Below are 23675 nucleotides of genomic sequence, written 5' to 3' on the forward strand. Positions count from 1 at the left end.
TTCACTCACTAAATAAGTGAAACTGTCAACCACTTTGAGGGGTTCTCCATTCAAAGTAATATTCCTGTTGACTCATTTGTCTTCACTCTTATCTTTATTTATTTTTAATCATACCTTTTCATTATTTCCTTCCATGCATCAAGTTGTACCTGTACATCTACCTCTTCATTGCCCCATATTACCATATCATCTGCAAAAATCATCTTTTTGTCTTTTTCTTTTACTATATCTTTAACTGCCCTTTTCCTTCCCTCCATCTCAACATTAAAAAGTGCAGGAGATAGAATACTTCCTTGTTTAAGTCCTTGTCTTATTTCGAAGTATTCAGAGTTACCCAATGGTATTCTAATTCTACAATTGTGTACTCTGTACATTGTCTTTATTACATTAATGTATCCATCTTCTATACCTATCTTCTTCATTTCTTCCCAGAGTCTTTCCCTGTTAACTAAGTCATGTCTATGTCTATAAAAACCATTATCACCCTTTGGGTATACCCCCAACTTTTTCCATCAGTTGACGGATAGAAAATATCAGGTCAATCGTGCTTCCAACTTTCCTAAATCCATGCTTCACTCAGCTCCTTTTCTATCTTTTCACTTATTCAATTTAGTAAAATTCTTTAAAAAAAAACTTAGTTGTATAACTCATAAGGGTTATTCATCTGTAGTTTTTACAAAGTCTTTTATTGCCTTTTTTTTTTTTAAGAAAATAGGAAAAATGCCTCCTCTTCTCCAGTTGTCAGGTATTGTACCGTTTCTCCACACACTTGACAGTACTCAATACAGCTACTGCATTCCCACTGGACCTGATGCTCTTATGTCCACTAATACTTCATCAGGTCCTGGGGCTTTCCTCTTATTCATCCTCTTCACAGTTATTTCCATTTCTTCCTGTGTAATTTGTCCTAATTCTGCTTCCCAACTTCTCCCAATTTCTCCATTATTTGTTGTTTCCTTGTGCACCTGCTCCTCAGCGTTTAAGTTTCTTAAAATGTTCTCTCTAGAGATCTATTTTATTCCCTGGCTCTTCAATCACAGTACCATCCTCTGTTTCCATCTTCACTGGTACTTCAGAAGCCTTCCTTTTATTTTTCATCATTTTATAGCAGATTTTTCTTATTGCTCTTCACATGTTCTAAAAGGTTTTTTGTTAACTTTTCCCATGCCTTATTCTTTGCTGTTTCCACTATTTCTTTTCACTTTTTCTTTTCCGCTATATATCTTTTATGGTCCTTGGTATTTTTAGTTTCCACCACTTCCTTCATGCTCCATTTTTTCTTCTAATTTCTTAGATTGTGGTAGCATCCCACCAACTTGTCTGTGTTACTTCTTCCTTTCCAGATGTTCTACCACATACTTTTTGTGCTGCTTCAACTGAAGTGTCTTTGAATAAACTCCATTCTATTTCCACATCACAGAAAACTTGTTTTGGAAATTTTTGTGTGATTAATTCTCTATACTTCTCAGCACTTTCACTCTCTTTCAGTTTCCAATCCTGTATCCTCATCACTTTCTTCTGTTTTCTATTTTTCACACGCTGATTAATTTTCCATTTTCCATTGGCCTGCCAGTAATCAATGGTCTCCATCTGCACTCACACTTGGAATAACCTTCACATTTGCTACTTTCTCTCCCCATTCCCTATCTACTAGAATACAATCAATTGCACTCTTGGTTCTTCCATCCCAACTGTATCTGGTGATAACATGACTTTCTCTCTTCATAAACAAGCTGTTTGCTATTTTCATTCCATTCCTCTGGCACAAATCCGGGAGTCTTTCCCCTTTTTCATTTCTGCCTCCATATCCAAAACATCCAAATACTAGCTCAAACCCCCTTTCTATCTTTGCCTACATGTGCATTAAAATCTCCCATCATTGTATTAGCACTCTCTGTATGGTTCTTTAACTCATTTTCAAAGTCCATCTTCTCTTCTTCGATACATCCCACTTGAGGTGCATAAATAACTTCTAGTGTTTCTTTTTGGAATCTCAGGTTTGAGATTATGATCCTGTCTGATACATATCTCACACTTTGAATACAGTTTTTTACGTTCTCATTCACCACAATACTTGTGTGAGTGAACAATTGAATTTCATGATCAGCATAATCACCTTCCAGGAGAAAACTTTGTCTTGAGCTGATGTAAGATTTTCTGTCTGGTAGTGTCCAGTGAGTGCTATGTTTAATGTGTTTTTGTAGCTGCCACTTATCCTTTCTCACGAAGTTTATCAAATCAGACTTTGATGTTAGGTGATAGTAATAGATGGAACACTTTTATGGGGCACTGTGACTATATTCTACAGATTAAATTGTGTGATAACTGGGAAGCCTAAGAAAATGTTGTCTCCTCAGTTGCATGCTGATGAAAGTGTGTGATTTTTAGCTGAACTGCTTCCTGAACACAGTTTGCACCTGCTTATAGTTGATGGCAGTGATGCATAAGGCATCTTACAGTATTGCCCACCTTTCCTTAAATGTTATACTTCGTTATTCAGTCAGGGATTATACGTCACCATGGACATCCAATTGTGGTGGGTTGTTGCTTGATAAGAGCATATACTTTTGAAAAACTTCTCCCCTAAAGAACTAGACCATATTTTGGTCAACATCTGTTTCATTATTTGTACTGAAGCACTAAGATAGATTCATGTCAGACCTTGTAGTGTGTGTGTGGGATACCATTGACTGTCATTGTCTCAGTCTCCACTGTGACAAATATAGGGCATGTTCTTTTATAAAAAGTTGGAATCAAACCACTTTTGCATTAAATTCTTGGAACAGTCTTTTGAGTAAATACTGACCACTCACCAGCAAGCTTTTTCTCAATATAGCAGCTATTTTGTACGTAAGCATCGCCATTTACAATTTGTTGCAGATTTATGATGCATGTAATGGTCTGGCAGTACTAAGAAATAATGCTTTGTTCACTCTGGAGCAACTTTCTGCTAATTGCAGTTTTCAACTCACTTATCATTTTAATTGCTTATTATTATTATTTTAATCTTCATAATGATCAACTAGGCTCATGTGACAATGTTAGTTCCTCATTTTTCTGTGTTGTTTCTAATTTTCCCAATACTCCTTTGTTTTCTCCCCTTGTTGTTTTTCCCATTTTTCTGTCCACATTGTTCCTAAGTTATTATTTTTTCTAGGTTGAAAGCGTCTAAATTTAATATTTTATTCTTAGAAAGGTTTCTTCGTGTTTTTCTGATTCTTTGGTCTTGTTTCTTTACGTTTCTTTTCTTATTTCTGTAATCCATGCTATCGTCAATTTCTTTTCCAGAAGTTCATTTGGTAGAGTTGTCAATAGAAGATTCATCTTTGCCATTACTTCAGACATTTTCTCTATTCTTTCATAGATCTCCTAATTACTTCTCTTTTCTAGCAATCAGTAGCTTGTATTGCACCCATTATTTTTTAATAATCCCTCTTTGAAGTACCTCACGCTGTCCAGCTTATAGTTCATCATTAAGCATTCACAAGTAAACATTCTGATCTTACCAAAATAGTAATTATTATTTTATTTAATTGTATCACAAAAGCCTGTAATGTTTTAAAATTGTATCCCTAGAAAATTTAGTAATAATTACTGCATATGTCAACATAATTATCTATCGTCATTTTTAACTGTTTTCCGTCTTGTCCTTTAGTTGCTTTAAATTCGTGGAGGTATGTGCCGTCTATGCAACTAAATGAAGGCAGTTTGTTTGTTGCCATACGCGTTTCGCTTCATTTATTTGGGAAGCATCATCAGTGGCGATTTCCAGTGCTGCTAACACATATATGTGTTTCTGGTGATGTATTTGCTGGTCTTCATGCTCCAGTTAGCCGAATCAGGTGTTGTTTAGCCATTTGTCCTTTTGTTTGATTACTCCATAGTTTAAAGACATTGCCAGTCATTATGACATTTGTTGTCTTATACCTTCCTATCTAATGATCTCTCTGCACTGTTTTCCCTTGCAAAACTTTTGTGAAGTGTCCAATGACATAATGGTCCGCCGTTCTTGACTAGGACAGGAAACTGCTCCTGACACACTTGTTCCACCGCCAAATGGAATTATAACAACATTGTGCTTGTTTGCTAGTTCCACTAACTGCACGACAGCCGGATGGCTTTCTGGCCAAACAACAATGTCAGGTATACGGTCAAATTTTCCAGCTCTCAGAACATAAATATCATGAAGAGTGTGCCCATGAGCTCTTATCAAACGATCCACGTCTTCTGTAGAGTGACTGATACCTAATTCTTCAATTTCTGAAATAAATGCGTTATCCAAATGTGGCTCTGGATAGTCCTTGGCTCTTATTAAAGACTGTGATTCTCGTTTGAAATCAAGGTTTACATCCAGTACATCCTTTACCCATTCTGTGAAATATGGAAGGGGTACATCACCTATTGGATACCGGTTTCCCGTGAAATGGATTATCCCATCTTTAACTACAAATTGAGAGTCCTTGTAACCCCAACCATTCCACTTTAACAACTCTTGCCTGCTTGTTTTACCACATTAAGCTTACGAAGTTATTAGTTTAATGTGCAGTTATCAGTAGAAACTGCCATAAGACAATTTCCTTTTTGCCAGTGACAATATTTTTCTGGTTACTGGAGCATGAAGACCAGCAAATACATCATCAGAAACACATATATGTGTTAGCAGTGCTGGAAATCGCCACTGATGATGCTTCCCAAATAAATGAAGCGAAACGCGTATGGCAACATACAAACTGCCTTCATTTAGTTGCATAGACGGCACATACCTCCACGAATAATTATCTATAATTGTAATAGTATGCTTCTCATTGTTTCTACCTTTCACATAAGGCATAGTTGCATAACTCTATAGTTGTAGACTCTAATATGTCTGCCATGATAAGTTCCTAGTTGAACTCACACCTACAGGGTGCTTCCCATGTACCTGGAATCATGAAATTTGGCAAGAAGCAAGGTTTCACAGTACAAGTAAAGTGAAAAAAAATCTGAAAATTATTCAATTATAATTATATCACATAAAAAATACCTCTGACATTATTATGAAAAGAAAAGTTGCTACTCACCATATAGCACAGATGCTGAGTCGCAAATAGTTACCAGAAAAAGTCTCTCAACCAAGCTTTCGTCCAAACAGATCTTCATCTGAAAACACACACACACACACACACACACACACACACACACACACACACACACATGAACGATCACAGTCTCAGCCTTAGCAGCCAGAGACTGTAATCGTGTGTGTGTGTGTGTGTGTGTGTGTGTGTGTGTGTGTTCGTTCTGATGAATACCTGTTTGGACGAAAGCTTTGTTTAAGAGTTGTTTTGTTTGCCTATCTGCGACTCAGCAGCTCTGCTACATGGTGAGTAGCATTTTCCTTTTTCATACTATTGTTGTTATAGCATCCTGGATTTTCCAAAAAATATCTTTTTGCCGTTAGAACATACATTGCATTCATCATCCATCAAAAAAATTACAGATGAGTAGCATTTTCCTTTTTCATACTATTGTTGTTATAGCATCCTGGATTTTCCAAAAAATATCTTTTTGCCGTTAGAACATACATTGCATTCATCATCCATCAAAAAAATTACAGATGAGTAGCATTTTCCTTTTTCATACTATTGTTGTTATAGCATCCTGGATTTTCGAAAAAATATCTTTTTGCCATTAGAACATACATTGCATTCATCGTCCATCAAAAAAATTACAGATGAACATTACTGCATACAAACATAAAATATAAGTTTGTCATGTTTTAGTAAGTAAGTAAAAAAATTGTTTTATCTTCTATATCTACCTATGTTTCTTTTTGTTTGTCTGGGCTAGTCTGAGGAACTAATGTAGAGATTTTGTTACAGTCTTGGAATTCCCTGTTATCTTGCCAGTATGTGTTGTTCAGACATTGTTATTATAGCCTACTGATTTTGTGTCATTGATGTTGGTATATTTGGCTTTTCAAAATGGTTTTTCTGTGTCACTAATGTTGTAGTAAGACTTGTTTTTTTCTGGGGATTATTTTATGATATGGTGTCCTCTGTGAGAGTGTTTGATTACCCACAATATTAATACTTAGAACTAAAGTAGCTAGAGAAATTTTGTGTCACCTAGGCATAATTTGAAAGTGTTCTTTTTATCCAATTCTCCTGAAATCTTGAAGTTGTCAGAAATTGAAGGAATTACTGATTAATGCTATCTAAGACCAACATTACAAATGACAGTTATTTGCAGCAGCATTTATACTGGTTAAAATGTATTGACACATCTTTCTGCATTTCAACAAAAAGTGCTCAGGGCGAAGAGGATGTTTGTAATAATGGTGTGTGTGTGTGTGTGTGTGTGTGTGTGTGTGTGTGTGTGTGTGTGAGCACATACACGTGTGTGTACATATATTTACTTACATTTTGTGTTTTTAGAAATTATACCAAGATCAGTACTGATGACCTGCTTTGAAGGAGTGAATTACTTGTTGGTTGCATTGGGAGATGGCTCAATGTACTACTTTTCACTTAACAAGCAGACAGGTCTGCTAACTGACAAAAAAAAGGTATCAAGATTAAATTTGTTCAAACAATATTGTTGGAACCTTCTTAGTACCATAACCATGATCTCATGCTAGATATATACTTGCACATTAAAAACAAAAACAAAAAAAAATTATATATTTTCAGGTAACCTTAGGGACACAACCAACAGTGTTGAGAACTTTTAGGTCACTGTCAACGACAAATGTTTTCGCATGTTCTGACCGGCCAACTGTTATTTATTCATCAAATCATAAATTAGTATTCTCAAATGTAAATCTCAAAGAAGTAAACCATATGTGCTCCCTTAATGCAGAAGCATATCCTGACAGGTATGGTATTATTGGATAAGACTGTTTTTCTAATATTTTTTATATAATTCTCTGTTGGCATAAATGAAAAATGTAGTATACGTTGTTGGGTATACTAGGGGTGACTGAAAAGTTCCTGGCCCACCCAGTGAGGCTTGTCAGTAGTCCAAATATTTATGGCTGTTTTTCAGCTTCATCTCCTTTTTAGCCACACACTTTTGCTGCTGGTGCTGCAGGCTCATTATACCCTCCGTGTAGAAAGTGTCTTCCTGGATGGCAAAAAATTCTTCCTCTGCAGCCGTGACATTATCATCTGATAGAAAATGGGTTCCAGTTAGATGTCCCTTGTTCCACCTAGATGTTTCTTGAGCTTAGGGAAGAGATGAAAGTCAAAGGGGACCAAATCAGGTGTACAAGGTGGGGTTCTAAAGCAGTTCGAAGCCACAGGACACAATGGCAGACATGACAGCAACATACGAATTAACAGGCTTGTTGAGCTTGTGAAAGAGCACTCATTTTGTCAACATTCAAATGCTTTGCACTTTGATGGCCTCCCTCAAATGCATTTGTTGAGCAGTATAATATGCTCTTTCACTGTTTTACCTTTTTTAAGGTGTCCAGCCAGGATAACAGCTCTAGAATCCCCTCCCAAAAAAGGGACCATCACTTGTCAGCTGATACGACTGACGTCAACTTCTTGGGGTTGTGTGATGAGGAGTGTTTAGATTGGATTTGGGATGAAAATGGTGAACCCATCCTTCACCCATTGTCACAAATTTGAGAAATATCACAGGATCTGCCTAAAAAAGGGTCAAGTATTCAGCCGACATGACATGTCTCCTGTTCATTTTCTGCTCTCAACTTTTCTGGTACCTAATGACATGAGACCTTGTGCATGTCAAGTACAACTCATATTATGTGTTCAACACATTACTGAGATATGCTCACTCTCTCACACTCTGTCACATGCTGGTGCAGTATGACAATATCTTAGATTGCAGTGAAGTTTTCCTCCTTGCAGGCCGTTACTGGTCTTCCACTGCAAGGTGCATCTTGGACAGAGGTACTGCCCCTCGAACTCCGTCATCCACAGTGGAAGAGGAAGGGGAATCTGCCCCATAATGTTTCCATCATGTCATGGATCTCTGTGCACACTTGCTGTTTTTATTCATTTTTCAAAATGTGTACATCTTTGACACTTGAAACTCCAATATCTAAAACAAAACAAAAAAGATGCTAATGAAAAAATTTGTATGTAATGTAGCAAAGGAATATACTACTAGTTGCTAAACTGACATTCAGCCGGGACAAGTATTTTGTGAATGGGCGGAGAACTTCTTCATTTGTCCCTTGTATAGATGGTACTAAGATTAGTTTTGTAATTACTACTTAAATTTTTATGCTGTTGTGTTTTTATTTACTAATTTACACTTTTTCTTGCTTAATGCCAGAGCTTTATAAATGAATGATTTCCAGTGTTTATATGAAAGTTATTGCTTGACTGTATACCCATCCCCCAACAGACTACCTCAAACCAGAACTTCATCAGTTTCAAATTTCGTATTTGGGGAAATGCTTATTCTGCTTGATTTTGCATATTTATTATGGCCATAGGTCTTGCCATTGTAAATAAATCTCCCCCAGTCTCTGGTCCTATTTAGCTCATAATGTGACTTTTTTTCATGTTATATGATGAAAAGTTCTGCTTACATGTACTAATATCAGCATAATGATCGGCAAAGCATGCCTTGTACTGTTCAACAAATCTGCTTTCACACTATTCCTACATATTTTATTTTATTTGCTCATTAAGCTGTGTTAGGAAACTTGCTACGTTTCAGGCCCTAAAGTCTGCATGTTCTAGATATAAATTCTTGACTTCTGTTTTGGAGTAGCTAAAAATTGTGTAACACATGTTGTCTGATAAAGGCAATTGCAGAATTTCCAGAGAAATGATGCTTGAATAATAGTGTCCAGATAGGTAGAAGGTTAAAAAGCTTGCACATTATTATTAACCAGTTAGTCTTCACCTGAAATTGATTAAGGTTGATTATGCTGCACTTAAGCTTTATAGACTAGACCAAACTTACAGGATATATAAAGTGCTTTTCAGGAAGAATGAACAGTTATTATGGCCGTGCTGGCAATTTATTGCAGGGAAATTTTAATACAGTATAAATCTCCACAGTATAACAAGTGGCATCCCATTGTTACTATAAATGTTACAATCTAACCTACATGCTGAAAAGCACAAAATTCCAGTAATGTTCAGTGATCTCATCAACAACATGGTTGTGGATTCAATTACTGTACTTTGAAGAACAAGTGAATTATTATATGTGGGTGAACTGGCAAAACTACAGTAGAGAATTTAATGGTAGGCTATGGGTCATTTGACAGGATGGAATCTCACCAAAGGTGTCGTCTTCAAAAGATTTTTGTGCACACTATATCTGAGCACAGTGTGTAATCCAAATCAAGATGAACTAAAGGGAGAGAATCTGTCTTTACTCTGTGAATTCCAGTAGGCAGTTGTGTTTTTGTTTAGTTAGTACCCATCAGAATAGCAGAATAGATCTTTTGATCTCAGATTTATTTACAAATGAAATCACTGATAAAACAACTTTTTTCTGTTTATGCTGCTGTCTTGTGATATTAAGTGGTTGTTTCTATACATTGACTTTGTTTTCTATTTTTACTGCCTTTGGCGTTTCTGTATAGATAAAAATATATATGTCCTTAATGTTTGACATCAAATTGTTGTTTTTATTTCCGATTGATAAGGCAAGTGATGGAGGATGCAAACCCTTTTTACTTCAATTTATCAAGTACAGTTGTTTCTTGACTATATAGTTGTATGGCCTGGAGACTATTAGGGCATTTTCTACTACTTTAGCTACTAACCCAAACCAGTAATCTGTTTAAAATCTAAGACTATGTAATATACTTTGCAGAAACAGCATGGAAAAGTGTACCCTCAGTATTAATCCTTGACAAAAATGTAACCTTTGTCTTGTCTGTTGTATTCTATTGTACTTCATTTTGTGGACAGAATATGCTATACTATCCATAGCTATAAGGGAAAACATCTGACGTGGAAATTATACGTTGATATTGTACAAGGCTCTTATTGTTATTGTTTTCCCAAACAGCTTAGCATTAGCAACAGACAGTACTGTTACAATTGGCACAATAGATGAAATACAGAAACTTCACATTAGGACAGTACCTCTGGGTGAATCACCACGGCGTATTGCTTATCAAGAAAGCTCTCAGGTTTGTAAACAAGTATTTGGTAGACTTAGATATAATGGTTTTACTTTTTCAGTTTGATATTCACTTTATCCTAATACAATTTCTGTAATCTTCCACTAATCTTCTTCTTTACTTACACTTTTCTCCTATCAATAGTAAAAAATTGTAGTCTCATCTGTCAAAATCCATTGTTTACTTTCAATTTTTTCATTTTGTCTATTCCAGTTGCAAATTTTCACTCCATATTCTAAGTCAGCTACTGTTTCCTCCCTGTCACTTTAAAGTTAAACCAAACGAAATGGAAAAAAATGTTTGGTAATCTGCCTCGTCCTTGCATGCTCCCCAGAAGCAGTTCACTGTCGCCCACAAACTGCACTGCAGGCTCTACTCAAGAGCCACACTATAGCAATGGTCTCAGCTGCGCACAACAGATGGCTACAAGATCACACTGATTGTTGATGTAGCATCTGATGTCCCACATTACCCCCACCGATATAATTAATCCTACACTTTCCAATTACTCACTCTCCCTTTGTCAATCTCCCGTATTCCCATGTGCTATTTCCTGCACCTTTCCAGTGCTATACAATCTTTAATCTCATCTTACGAACCCCTTCCCATACCCCACTCTTCCTCTGTTCTATTCCAGTTTTCTCCCATTAATTTCACCTCATCCAATCACATCTACTGTTCCCCTTCTTCACACTTATCCACCCTCAGACCTGCTACTCACAGCAAAATAATTTTTTTTATGAATTAGATATTTATTTATGTATATCTTTTCTTTGATCTCATTGTGAGTGTGGGTGCCCTGTTGTATCTAGAGAAAAACTTAGAGCCGTGCTCCTTGGACTATTAGTGTGAACCTACTTGAGTGCCGGATAGATTCTCAGCTTCCCTGCATCTCCGGTGTCTTGCATCAAACTCTTCTCCGAAGATTCTATATTTTGAAGACAGTGAAAATTCATCTACTATTCCAAAATCCTATTATCTAGGCCAAATAAAGACACTCTCAAAATTCAGTTGCTGTTAACATATTCTGTATTCAAAATTCAATACACCATTTCACTGCCACATTAAACAGTAAGCCCACACTTTCTTAGGGCATTCGCACATGACTGAATTCAACCAAATTAAATAACATTTTTTCTCAATGATACAATACTAATATAAACGTCTGTCTGCTCGAGACAAAGTCACTATTAATAATAACCATTTTTTTTTATTCCATTGTCTCTTCACAACACACAACAATCACCAATGTTTTTCGTGCATGAAATTCGTCCTCGGAAGTTTTTCTTTTCTCTTTGCTGCAACCGAGCATGTCACTTGTTGGCCCAGTTTTGCTCTTCTTTCTTGGTTAGCCTGTACAAATAATGTTCTGCGGCAGTGTGTATCTGTTTATGCTACAACCCACTACAAAATAACATGTGTTCGAAGCGGCTGGAACACAGGTGACTCCAGACTTTCATAAAATTCTGGGGGCACTACAAGTGCACACTAGTTTTAGTGTGTGTTTGCCTTTCACTGTTGACAATTCCCTCAGGTTTAATCTTGTTTCCCCTTTTTTCATCATTTCTTCCTTCTCATAAATTTTCCCACATATTTGGGGGTGTATTTTTGTGAATTTTTTCGGATGTAATTCTACATTATTAACGTAACTTTCTGTGTTTTTTTAGCCATCATGGATCCTTGCCACCACAAAAAGTCTCCACTCTGCTCACTTTCTACTCCTGCTTTGGAACACCACCGTCCACAACCTCTACAACAACCTCCAAACTTCCCCATGTCCCCTCATAGCTGACAAACCATGTCTTGCAGACCAGTCAGACTTAACCAAAAACCAATGTTGAACCCTGCCTGACTCAGTTCACTCTTCCATCCAGCCGTGGTCCACCACCACTACCCCCAAATCACAGCTTGTTAACTCTCCGCAATTTCTTAACCTCAAACCTTGCCTCACCATCTTTTCCCAAGTCCCTCAACATACGGATGACCTTACAACCACTGAAAGAATTGCAGTCCACAATCTAAAAACTGATCCTGACCTTATGACAAAGGCTCCACCGCTGTTTCGAACTGCAAGGATTACCTGGCAGAAGTACTCCTCCAGCTGTCAGATACATCCAACTCCCCATTCCAGAAATCCAGCAGGATCATGTAATTTCCCCATCCTTCCTAATTCCATCTATTGTCCACATTTCAGACTTTTATGAAGATTTGAGAGGAGTGAAGATTAAAAGAAACTTCCAAGCTTACTTAGCTTTTCATGTTAATATGTCTGATTCTTCTTGTCTGGGGGTCTGATTCTTGAAGCTGAAAATCTCACAGTTTAGGTCTTCACAGTTAGATTAAACTAAATAAATTTGAAGATTGTTGTTGCTGAATTTTTGTTTTTACATGAATATATTTCCTCACATGTTAGTATATTGTACTGTCTTTTGATTTTTCACAATAACAAAGCTGAAATTACATTGTAGCACAAATATACAAAAATACGTCTGATTAAGCCAGAAGCATGCTTACGACTCTCGTACTCTGCGGAAATAACAGTTTTCCAAAGGGCTTACAGTTTTTCTTAACAAATGAATTTCTTCCAGTTTGTGTTACATTAGTAATTTCGATTATTATTCATAAATGAATTGAGAAATAAACATAGTAAACATTGAGGGTTACGTAATTATTAACAGAAATCTTAAGTTTGCAAATACTTCATAATTTCACCTGCTTCAGGAGGGGGGAAGTTATTCTAACTGTGCATTCAGAGCTAGTACATATCAGTTGTAACAACAAGACTAAAATCTTTTCATAAAGTAATTCCTTTTCATAAATTTTAGCTTGAAATACAGCATACTATGTATAAAATTATATGAAAGTTTACAGAAAAGCAACTGAGATAATATTGACCTGTCCTAAATTCTAAAAACTATACTGATATCAACAACTGCTGTTCAGGAAAAGTAATGTTAGAGGAAGATGTCCCGTTACAATCTCCAGCCTCTCTTCAAACTATTAGGCCCATTCCACAACCTCTCCCCAGAGTCCACCCCTCTGCTCACCCCTACCACTTTCCGCACTGCTACCTTCTACATGCTTCCTAAAGGCCATAAACCTAACCATCCAGGACTGTTCCCCCACTGAGAGAATCTCTGCTCTCTTAGACAAACACCGTCAGCTTATTACCTGGAACCTACCCTCATGTATAAAAGATACTAATCATTTCCTCCACCAACTATCCACAGTTCCTGTCCCTTTACCATATGGTGCCATGTCCATCACTATTGATGCTGCCTCCCTTTACGCTAACATCCCTAATGCCCACAGCTTAACCGTTGTTAAACACTACCTTTCCCAGTGCCCAAAGAATTCTAAACCAACCACCTCCTTCCTAGTTGCCATGACCAACAACATCCTAATCCACAATTACTTCTCCTTTGAAGGCATTACCTAAAAACAAATTCGGGGTATAGCTATGAGCACCTGCATGGCACTATCCTATGCCAATCTATTCATGGGCCATCTAGAGGAATCCTTCATAAACACCCAGAATCCTAAATCCTTCACATCTTTGCAGCCTGTATCAAGTGTGAGGACACCCTGTCCACATTCCTCCAGAATCTCGACAACTTCTCCCCCATTTACTTCACCTGGTCCTACTCAACCCAACAAGCCACCTTCCTAGATGTTGACCCTCACCTCAAAGATGATTACATCAGTACCTCTCCCCATATCAAATCTACTAATCGCATGTAGTACCTCCCCTCTCCTCCCGCCTCCGTCCTCTCCTCCCGCCTCCGTCCTCTCCTCCCGCCTCCGTCCTCTCCTCCCGCCTCCGCTCCGTCCTCTCCTCCCGCCTCCGCCCTCTCCTCCCGCCTCCGCTCCGTCCTCTCCTCCCGCCTCCGCCCTCTCCTCCCACCTCCCTCCCCCTCCATCACACCTTCTCCCCTGCTGTGCTTTGGCCCATCTCTCCCCCAATCTGCTTTGGCTCTGCCCACCCTCTCTGTGCTTTGGTTCAATCCTGCTCCCCCATTGTACCCATTGTACCTTGGCCTCACCACCACTGACTCCCCATGCTTCTTTCGCTATTCCCTCCCTAGCTTTTCTTTGCCCCATTCTCTGATTAGCTCCATGGCCCCCTCTCTTCTTACTGTGCTTTGCACTCCACGCTTCGCACCTCATGTTCATTAGCTCTCCCCCCCCCCCCCTTCCCACTGTGTTTTGGCTGTGCCGTGCACCTCCCTGTCTCTGGCCCTAACCCCCTCCCCATGCTGCCCCCCCCCCCCCCTCCCTACCTTGTGACTTCGCGTCATCCTGTTTGTGAATCAGTCCTGTATCACCTCCCTCAAGACTTTGCTTCATTTATTCCCTCCTTCTCTATCACTTCTCTGAATCTCGTACAGTCAGTTGTTTTTGTCTTGACTAAGAATCATTATGTTTTGAATTGTCCATGTTATCTACTCTAAATGTTTCTATTACTTGCTCTGGTGTAACATTGCTAGTCTATTCTATATTTTATCTGTCTCCATTAAGTATATAACATCATTATCAGAGTTTATATTATTGTTGTCTAAACATATCTGCTTAACAAGGAAACTGTAAGTGGGTAAGTGGGTAAGTGGTTTTCAGACAATTCAAATTTCTTTTGTAGTTCATGGAGTACCTTCCTGTCTCATTGTGATTTGACTTCCAATGTTACATCCATCTTCCAAATGAAAAAAAATGTTGTAAGAGGTATTTCAGTGTGGAGTTGAGAGGAAGTGGTTCCTGCGTGGTGTAGTGAGTAAAGAGAGTGGATGGTAGTGGTGCGAATATTCAATGAATTACTAAAAGTCAAATTTTGCACTGTGTGATTCATAATATTCGGTGTGAGGTACTGAATCACTTCAATTACTTAACAAGTAATTCCTCAGATCGATTCTCTCTCTCTCTCTCTCTCTCTCTCTCTCTCTCTCTCTCTCACACACACACACACACACACACACACACACACACAAACACATGGGGAGGTGGGGAGAGGGAGAGAAAGAGAGAGGTAGAGAAGTTTAATCTTCTAGGTCTGTAAAAAGGTACAAATTATGGGAATCATTGTTATTTTTTGCTATGAATCCAAAAACCACTGCAGTGTTGTAAAGAGCAAACAATTTGGGGTGTGTGGCAAAGAACGTGATGCAAATAAGTTATTTGCCTGCCTGTCATTGTGTGGGTTTATTTAAACAACTGGCCGAGCTTGTAGCTCTGCCCATCAAACATGTCGGCTGCAAGCCATGTGAACAGCTTGGACACTAACATCTTGACAGTAGTGACTGCTGTGACTGCACATACTGGTAGTCCTGTTTGGCAGGGATGTATTGCAGAATATTGAGAAAAGGATTCTGTTTCTATGATTGGGTAGTATTTAATAAAACACACACACACACACACACACACACACACACACACACACACACACACATCTACGTACATACATACGTGTATGATACATTACAGAATTTTGATAAAAGGATTCCATGTCTAGGATTTGGTAGTATTTAATAACACACACCAACACTGGAGGGCAGCGTGGAGGATAAAAATCATAGAGGGAGACCAAGAGATGAATACACTAAGCAGATTGAGAAGGATGTAGGTTGCAGTAGGTACTGGGAGATGAAGAAGATTGCACAGGATAGAGTAGCATGGAGAGCTGCATCAAACCAGTCTCAGGACTGAAGACCACAACAACCACAACAACAAACGCTCACTCACCCACACAGGTGTGTGTGTGTGTGTGTGTGTGTGTGTGTGTGTGTGTGTGTGTGTGTGTGTTATTAAATACGAGGGTAATTTGAAAAGTTCTCGGAACGGAATAGAAAAAAAGTACTCACATCACTGAAACGTTTTTCAGTTTTCAATGTAGTCTCCTTGTAGATTAGTGCACTTGGTCCAGCAATGTTCCAGTGCCTTAATCCCATCTCAAAAATGAGTTTCCTCCAGGCCTGCAAAATAGTTGTCAACTGCAGCTATCAATTCTTTGTTTGAAGTGAATTTTCGTCCACCAAGAAAAATTTTCAGTTTTGGGAAGAGATGGAAGTCTGACAGCGCCATGTCAGGAGAATAAGGCTGGTGTGGCAACAATTCATACCTTTGTGTGTGTAACTTTTCCATAGCAATGGCACATGTGTGAGTTCACATCAAGAGTCATGGCACCCATCTTGCAGATAATTTTTTCATTTCTAATTCCTCAGTTAAAATGTGATATATCCATTCAGATGACATCTGGCAAGTGTGAGCAATTTCATGCACCTTCAATTGGTGATCCTCCATGACCATTTTGTGCATAAATGTGATGATTTCTGGAATAGTGACACATCTTGGCCGACCACTGAGCGGATCATCATCTAAGCTCTCTCGACCAAATTTAAATTCAGTTGTCCACTTGGAAACACATGAATAGGAAGAAGCAGAGTCCCCCAGTGTATTCTGGAAATTGGCATCAATGTCTTTTACTTTCATACCTTGCTTTACGAAGTACTTCATCACTGCTTGTATCTCGATTTCTTAATTTTTATCTATTTATTTATTTTCCATCCACGCAAATCACTACATGTGAACGACGACAAAGCCATGTCACTGCCACAGCACTCTTCCAAGAGCACTTATGTGGCCTGTGTTTACAGGCAACAGTCCAATGAATACCACGTGAACAACTCGTTGTGCTAGTGCTGACCTCTCGTGGTGATTCTGAGAACTTTTCAAACCACCTTTGTTCTACCAAATCCTAGAAACGGAATCATTTTATCAATATTCTACAATGTATCACCTTCAAACAGGAGTATCAGTATGTGTGATCAGTATTGTCAAGATGTTAGTGTCAAGCTCTTCACATGACTTGCAGCAGACATGTTTGATGGGCGGAGCTAGAAACTCAGCCAGTTGTTTAAATAAAACCACACAATGACAGGCAGTCAGTTAACTTACTTGCATCAAGTTGTTCATCACTCACCCCAAATTATTTTTCTCTTTACAGCACTACAGTGTTGTTTGGATTGATAGCAAAAAATTATGATGATTCTCAAGATTTGCTGCACCTTTTTCCAGAGCTGGAAGATTAAACTCCCCTCCCCCTCCCCCTCCTCCTCCCTTTAATAACACTGCATTAGAGTTATGACGGGGTGAATGGCAAGTGTTAAAAACATGTATGTTTATAGACATTTACAGTCAGATGTAGTTCTGTAACATTCATGTGGGTTATTACTATGTAATATTATAAAATTATGTATTTTGTAACCCAGAAAATTTTTACGAAAAGTTAGAGGCTTGTCCTCAGGTTCAAAGTTTGGTAGGTGTGGTGCTGGAAAAGAGAATCTTAATGATCAGAATGATAAAGCTCATTCATTGATAACCTGAACTGTCACATATTATGTTCAGAAAATGGAAAATTGAATGTTTCCAGCATAAACAGCTTGCTTGGGAACATTAAGCCTTTCTTAATCTGTTGGAAACCAATCATTCTAATGTAGAATACTGAGCAGTATTATGTTAAGTCATCTGACCAAATACTGTTTCACATAGAGTAAGACATTGAACTCACATTCCACAGATGGTGGAGTTAAATTCCTATCTTGTCAGCCTGATTCAGGCTTTTCATGGTTATCTGATCTCTTCAATTGGGAGCCAGAACAATTGATTCAAAAATCCTGCTGCCAGCTTCCCTTGCATTCTTGGTCATTGTACTGTTTTTCTAATGACTTCTTTATTGACAGGCATAAATGTCAAAACCACCAGCTTTTGAAGTCGCTGCATAGATAATATGCTGAATCTCACAGCCAGTCTCCTCTGTCTTTGTGGTGTTACACCAGAAGTAGACATGGTGCTAAGAAGATACAGTGAAAAGATTTCACAGTGGTATGGTATTTTAATAGTGACATGCAGGGATGGGTAATGTATAGTTACTGTGCGAGATATGGAAAGAATACTGGCCAGTGCTGACTAATTTCAAGGCAAGCCTCACGAAAGTCCTTAGTATCACTTGATTTAAATTCTGTATGCTCTTTAATAATTTGAAGGATATTGCAGTCAACCTTTGCCGCATTATTATTCAGTTCGGATTAAATCTTTAAGTCCGTGACTTTAGAGGATAGAATGTTATAATGTTCAGTAGATGTCAACAACTAAAGAGTAGAGTATGCCATTTAATGGTGGATTTGATGTAAACAGAACTGCTCAATTTGAACCCCCCCCTGCAACATCGAGTCAAGAAAAGTAACAGGGCTGTCATGCCTGATGACATTTAATAAGTGTAGTCGCACCATGCACGGTGTGTGTGAATTGTTCCTTGTTAATTAAATAATAGCTCTCGTCACATAAAAACATTTTTATGAAGCTGGAGCTGTTGTTTAATCAAACTGATGACAACAGTTGTGGATGAGGAGCATGCTGGACAAAATAGCTGGATAGTGTATTCTTCACAATTTTGTTTACTATGCAAACAAATTTTTCACCAGCGGTTATATTTTTGAGCTTGAAATTTGCTGTTGCTCTCAATTTAATGTACTGCAAATGATCAATCCCTAACAAGAAATGTACAATAAATAATATACAAATATAATTATTTGACACACAGTTAATTAATTTGGCAAAGTACTATTGTACTCTTTAATATCTAATTAACCATTCAGAGCGAGTGCAAGGTGATAGAATAATTTTTGTAACTTAGCATAATGTTACATAGCTTTTTGTGTGTGCAGACGTTTGGTGTAATCACTATGCGGATTGATATACAAGACTCAGCAGGCCTTACACCTGTCCGGCCAAGTGCAAGTACACAAACGCAAAGCACAACTTCATCATCCATCCTTGGGTCTCTCTCACTTGTAAAGCCTGGAGCATTGGGTTCTGCCAATTCAGCTGCTGATTTTGGCCAGGAGGTGGAAGTACACAACCTCTTAGTGGTTGATCAACATACATTTGAAGGTTTTTATAACATATATATTCAGTTACATTATTTTTCATAGTTTCAAAACATGCAGTACTTGTATGTAAACCTGTCTCATGTATCCACACTGCATTGTTCGTGGTGCATAGTTTTCTAGTGACAATGATAGCTCTAAAAAAGCAGTTAAGGCATAAAGGTAGTAGTGATTGCTGTTGTTATGTTAGCTTCAGTTATTAAAAACTGGAACTCAGATCATGAACAATGGAGGAGAGTATCATCAAGGCAAGAACCATGCTAGCAAAGATGCATTCATTGAAAGACATCTAAAAGTGATTATAATTATGTACAGTTTCTATACAGAAAATACTGAACAGTGTTTACAGTTTTTTATGCCATGTAGAATACCATGTCAGTAGCCTTTGGTTATATGGCATAGATGAGAATTAAGTTGACAGAGTAATTGAGTCCTTGCTTTTATTTCTGAATTGCATTTTCTGCATTTGAAATTATATACAATTCCATCATACCCTTCTTCACCTATAGTCCCCCATTTATGATTGAAGATTGATAAATTTTAGTCTTTTATTTTCAGACCCTCAAAAAACAAAAAAAGACTGTTAAGTGTCTCTTTAGCAAGTGCCTGCTTTAAAGTGCACCCTAAACAGTAAGTGTATCAGATTAATAAATGAAAAGCACCAGTTTACTTTTGTTCTACGGTATTATAGAACAAAAGCAAACTGGTGTTTTTCATTTATTATAGTGTTGTTCTATTAAGGACCGACAGAAGATGCAGTTAACATGTGTCAGATTAATTGTATTCTGGCCATGGAATGTACTGAATAATTATTACCTTTACAAAAGTGACACAAGCATCAGTGCTCTTGATACACATCTGGAAATCTTTAGTTTTCTCAAACTTTACAGGCAATTGCACTTCAGATGTCACTATTTTGTCCTCGAGTAGCAAAGACTTACTATTTTTTTTAAATTTTATTACATAATATTTGCTTTACATACTGTGCAGCAAGCTCCATATTCCATCAAGAGCACTTCTGATGATAACAATAACTGTATGTTAGTACATACAGACAACATAATAGCTGATAATTATGTGTGCAGGTTAAAATCTCCTAAAACTTCCATGATTATTTTTGTAAATTTTTACATTTTATGATGTGTGGGTAGTGATGATTTTAGTGGTACATTTACATTTCAATTTGCGTAGTCTGTTGCACAAATTTACTTGCTGGTGAGTATTTACACGCGACGGGGAAAAAAATATAGAATTTAAATCATCCTCATGTTGAGGATGTGAGGAGGAAGTGTGCATGATTAAAATGCAATATGACATTAGATATCTCTTGCTGCCTGACCAATCTATAAATCAAATGGGGCATGGGCGCAGGAGATTCCACAGTACAGTACTGGTGGCCTTGGTGCAATGAAATTCAGAGAAACTTCAAAGAACTTCCAAGCTGCTTCAAAATTTGATGTTTCAGTTTCAGGGAGCAATGAATGTTACATGAAGAGAGCAGCTGGGAAAAGGAGATTTCAAAGTACTGGTTAGTCCAGTGAACAGGGTACAAAGGAGGTGTTCCTGTTAGTACTTGGTTACTGTTCAGCAGTGTTTGTGCTGCACCCTCCTCACCCCCCATCCCGCTCCCCTACCACAACAAAAGAGAAATGATAATTGGTCTGAATAATACAGGTATAAATGTAGTGGCACTGTATTTAGTCTAATTTGGTGAGTGCCAATTTGATTCCACCATAATCCAATTGAGGCCATACCAATGACCGACATAGAATAGGCGTTGTGCCAGGATACGCATCCACACCAACTCTTCGCAGATACAGGCTGAATATTTATCATGTGTTCTTTCCTCAGAAGATGAAGTCTGATGGGAATATACCAAGTCATTCATGAATTGTGGATTGGTTTCAGGAATCATATGGTTGAGGTCACTGGTATTCCTCTGTCTCCCAACTTCATCTTTTAATGATAAGTGGTGCATGTCGATTTTGCAAGTAAACAACACTACTTGTGATATTGCTAGTCCGTTTTTTATCACCCAACAGGCAAGTAATACAGCAGAACAATTTGATATACATGGCTGACATCCTCGCCATTGAATAGAGGTTTATCCACAGAAGATCCAAAGAAACTGGTACAACTGCCTAATATCGTGTATGGTCCTCGCAAGCACGAAGGAGTGCCACAACTCGATGTGGCATGGACTAGATTAATGTCTGAAGTAGTGCTGGAGGAAATTGATACCGTGGACCCTGCAGGCAGTCCATGAATCCTTAAGGGTACGAGGGGTGAAAATCTCTTCCGAGCAGCACGTTGCAAGGCATCCCAGATATGCTCAACAATGTTCATATCTGGGGAATTTGTTGGCCAGAGGAAGTATTTAAACTCAGTAGAAAGTGTTTCTGGAGCAACTAAGTGCAATTCTAGACATGTGTGGTGTCGCATTGTCCTGAGAGAGTTGCCGAAGTCCATCGGAACACACAATGGACATGAATGGGTGCAGATGATCAGACAGGATGCTTATGTAAGTGACAACTGTCAGAGTTGTATCTAGATGTATCAGGGGTCCCATATCACTCCAACTACACACACCTCACACCATTACAGGGTATCCACCAGCTTGAACAGTCCGCTGCTGACATGCAGGATCCATGGATTCATGAGGTTGTCTCCATACTTGTACATGTGCATCCACTCGATACAATTTGAAACAAGACTCATCCAACTAGGCAACATGGTTCCAGTCATTAACAGTCCAATGTTGTCGTTGACAGACCCAGATGAAGCATAAAGCTTTGTGTCATGCAGTCAACACGAGAGGACCTTCAGCTCCAAAAGCCCACAACAATAATGTTTCGTTGAGTGGTTCACATGCTGACACTTGTTGATGGCCCAGATTTGGAATCTGCAGCAATTTGCAGAAAGTTGAATGATTCTGTTCCGTCATCATTGGTCCCGTTCTCGTAGGATCATTTTCATGTTGGTGATTTTATGTTTTAATGGATTCCTGATATTCACAGTACACTCATGAACTGGTCATATGGGAAAATCCCCACTTCATTCCTACCTCAGAGATACTGTGGCCCATCACTCATGCACCGACGATAACACCACGTTCAAACTCACTTAAATCTTCATAACCTGCTATTGTAGCCACAGTAACCAATCTAAAACTGCACCAGACACTTGTTGTTTTAGCTAAACTGCGATGTACACTATCACAATACAAGGTTAAAGAATAATTTTAATGTAGACATTAACTACTGGCTTGGTGTTGACAATGGATTAACGTGCTTTCCTACCAAGGTGTTCAACAAGCATCCATGTAACATGAAGCAAAAAATTATGAATTCCTATCAATTCAAAAGAACTTCATCAACATGATACGTTCATTTTACTAATTATCTGATGCCACATGTTGGCTTCATCCTGTAAACCTAATGATGTTTTAACATGTAAGTGTACAAACAGAAAGAGAACAGAATGCTGATAATATTTCATTTATATCTATATTAGTTTTTAAATATTGGTTGTGGTTACTGACTGACCTGTTGCATAGCCCAAAGTCTAGGTTAGATTGGAAGGCGACAGTTTGGTTGAGAGTTGGCAAAGCCAATGAATGTGAATATGAAATTTTAGTAGTTCTCACACACTGATCTTTAATGTAGCCGAAGCTCAATCTTAGGTGGAAAGATGACAGTTCGTTTGTCCTTTGTCGAAGCAGTGTCGAGTATTGCAGTCAGTCTGAAAAGTTCTTTTATGTATAGGCAGGTAACAATGTTCATCATAAAGCTGCAAGACTAGTATTAAGATATTGATTGTGAAGAGGACTCCATATTTGCATATGTAGGTAACTATTCTTTTTAAAAAATACCTGTGTGATCATGTAAATGTTAACATAAAACAACAGCTATTGAGTATGACTGAGAAAACGGGCTATTTTTTAAAGTAGCAGTTTTCTTTCTAATTCACTTGGTTTTATTTAACTGAGATTAGCATGAATAGCATTGAACACTGTATGGACAGTTCACTGTTAATACAGTGTACTGAATAGGTTTTAATTATTTGTATGTCTTTCGTTAAAACACATTGGTTTCATTTCTTGATGGTGTCTATGGACTGTGATGATTGAGTGAGTCAACAAATCAGTGAAATCAAAACTCTATTTCAGGAAAGACAGCTGCTGTAGAAAAGTATTCAAAAGTAACATGGAAGTTGTGTAAGCAGCATCCCTGTAAAAGACAGGCACAATAGATGCTTCAGACTCTATTTAGTAATCCATAACATTTTTTTTTATCTTGATCTCTGTATAGATCCCACCCACAAATGCCTAAGAACATTGTGTTAATTGACATCAGCAGAAATATTGACTTTGTAGGCTAGAGGCATACAAAATGTAAGAAAACTTAAATATCTTCTCAGTTTAGTGTTCTTTCATCAATATGTTGAATCAGCAAATTAGCTCAGGTGCTGCTAGTATGTCCCTATCCGATGCTCATCATTTGCCTGCTCTTTTCATTCGGGCTTAATCTATAGGTGTATTGGTGGTTGTTGGGGGGTGGGGGGCACTTAGAGACAAGACATATACACAAAATGAAAGCAGTGGTATTTTCAGAGAAATTGTTTATTCTATAAACTAG

At 38.0% G+C, this 23675-nt stretch overlaps 1 protein-coding gene across 1 annotated transcript in view; it reads left to right on the forward strand.

Moving 5' to 3' along the window:
• The window catches only part of LOC126347401 (DNA damage-binding protein 1), a 167192-nt gene that overhangs the window by 111172 nt on the left and 32345 nt on the right, over positions 1 to 23675 (forward strand). Inside the window, exons 12-15 of the mRNA XM_050002267.1 lie at positions 6417 to 6547; positions 6672 to 6856; positions 9988 to 10111; positions 18817 to 19042. Of these exons, the coding sequence (XP_049858224.1) occupies positions 6417 to 6547; positions 6672 to 6856; positions 9988 to 10111; positions 18817 to 19042 (666 nt within the window). The remainder of the gene's footprint in view (positions 1 to 6416; positions 6548 to 6671; positions 6857 to 9987; positions 10112 to 18816; positions 19043 to 23675) is intronic.

Source organism: Schistocerca gregaria, chromosome 1 (assembly GCF_023897955.1).
Source record: "Schistocerca gregaria isolate iqSchGreg1 chromosome 1, iqSchGreg1.2, whole genome shotgun sequence".
Lineage (NCBI taxonomy): Eukaryota > Metazoa > Arthropoda > Insecta > Orthoptera > Acrididae > Schistocerca > Schistocerca gregaria.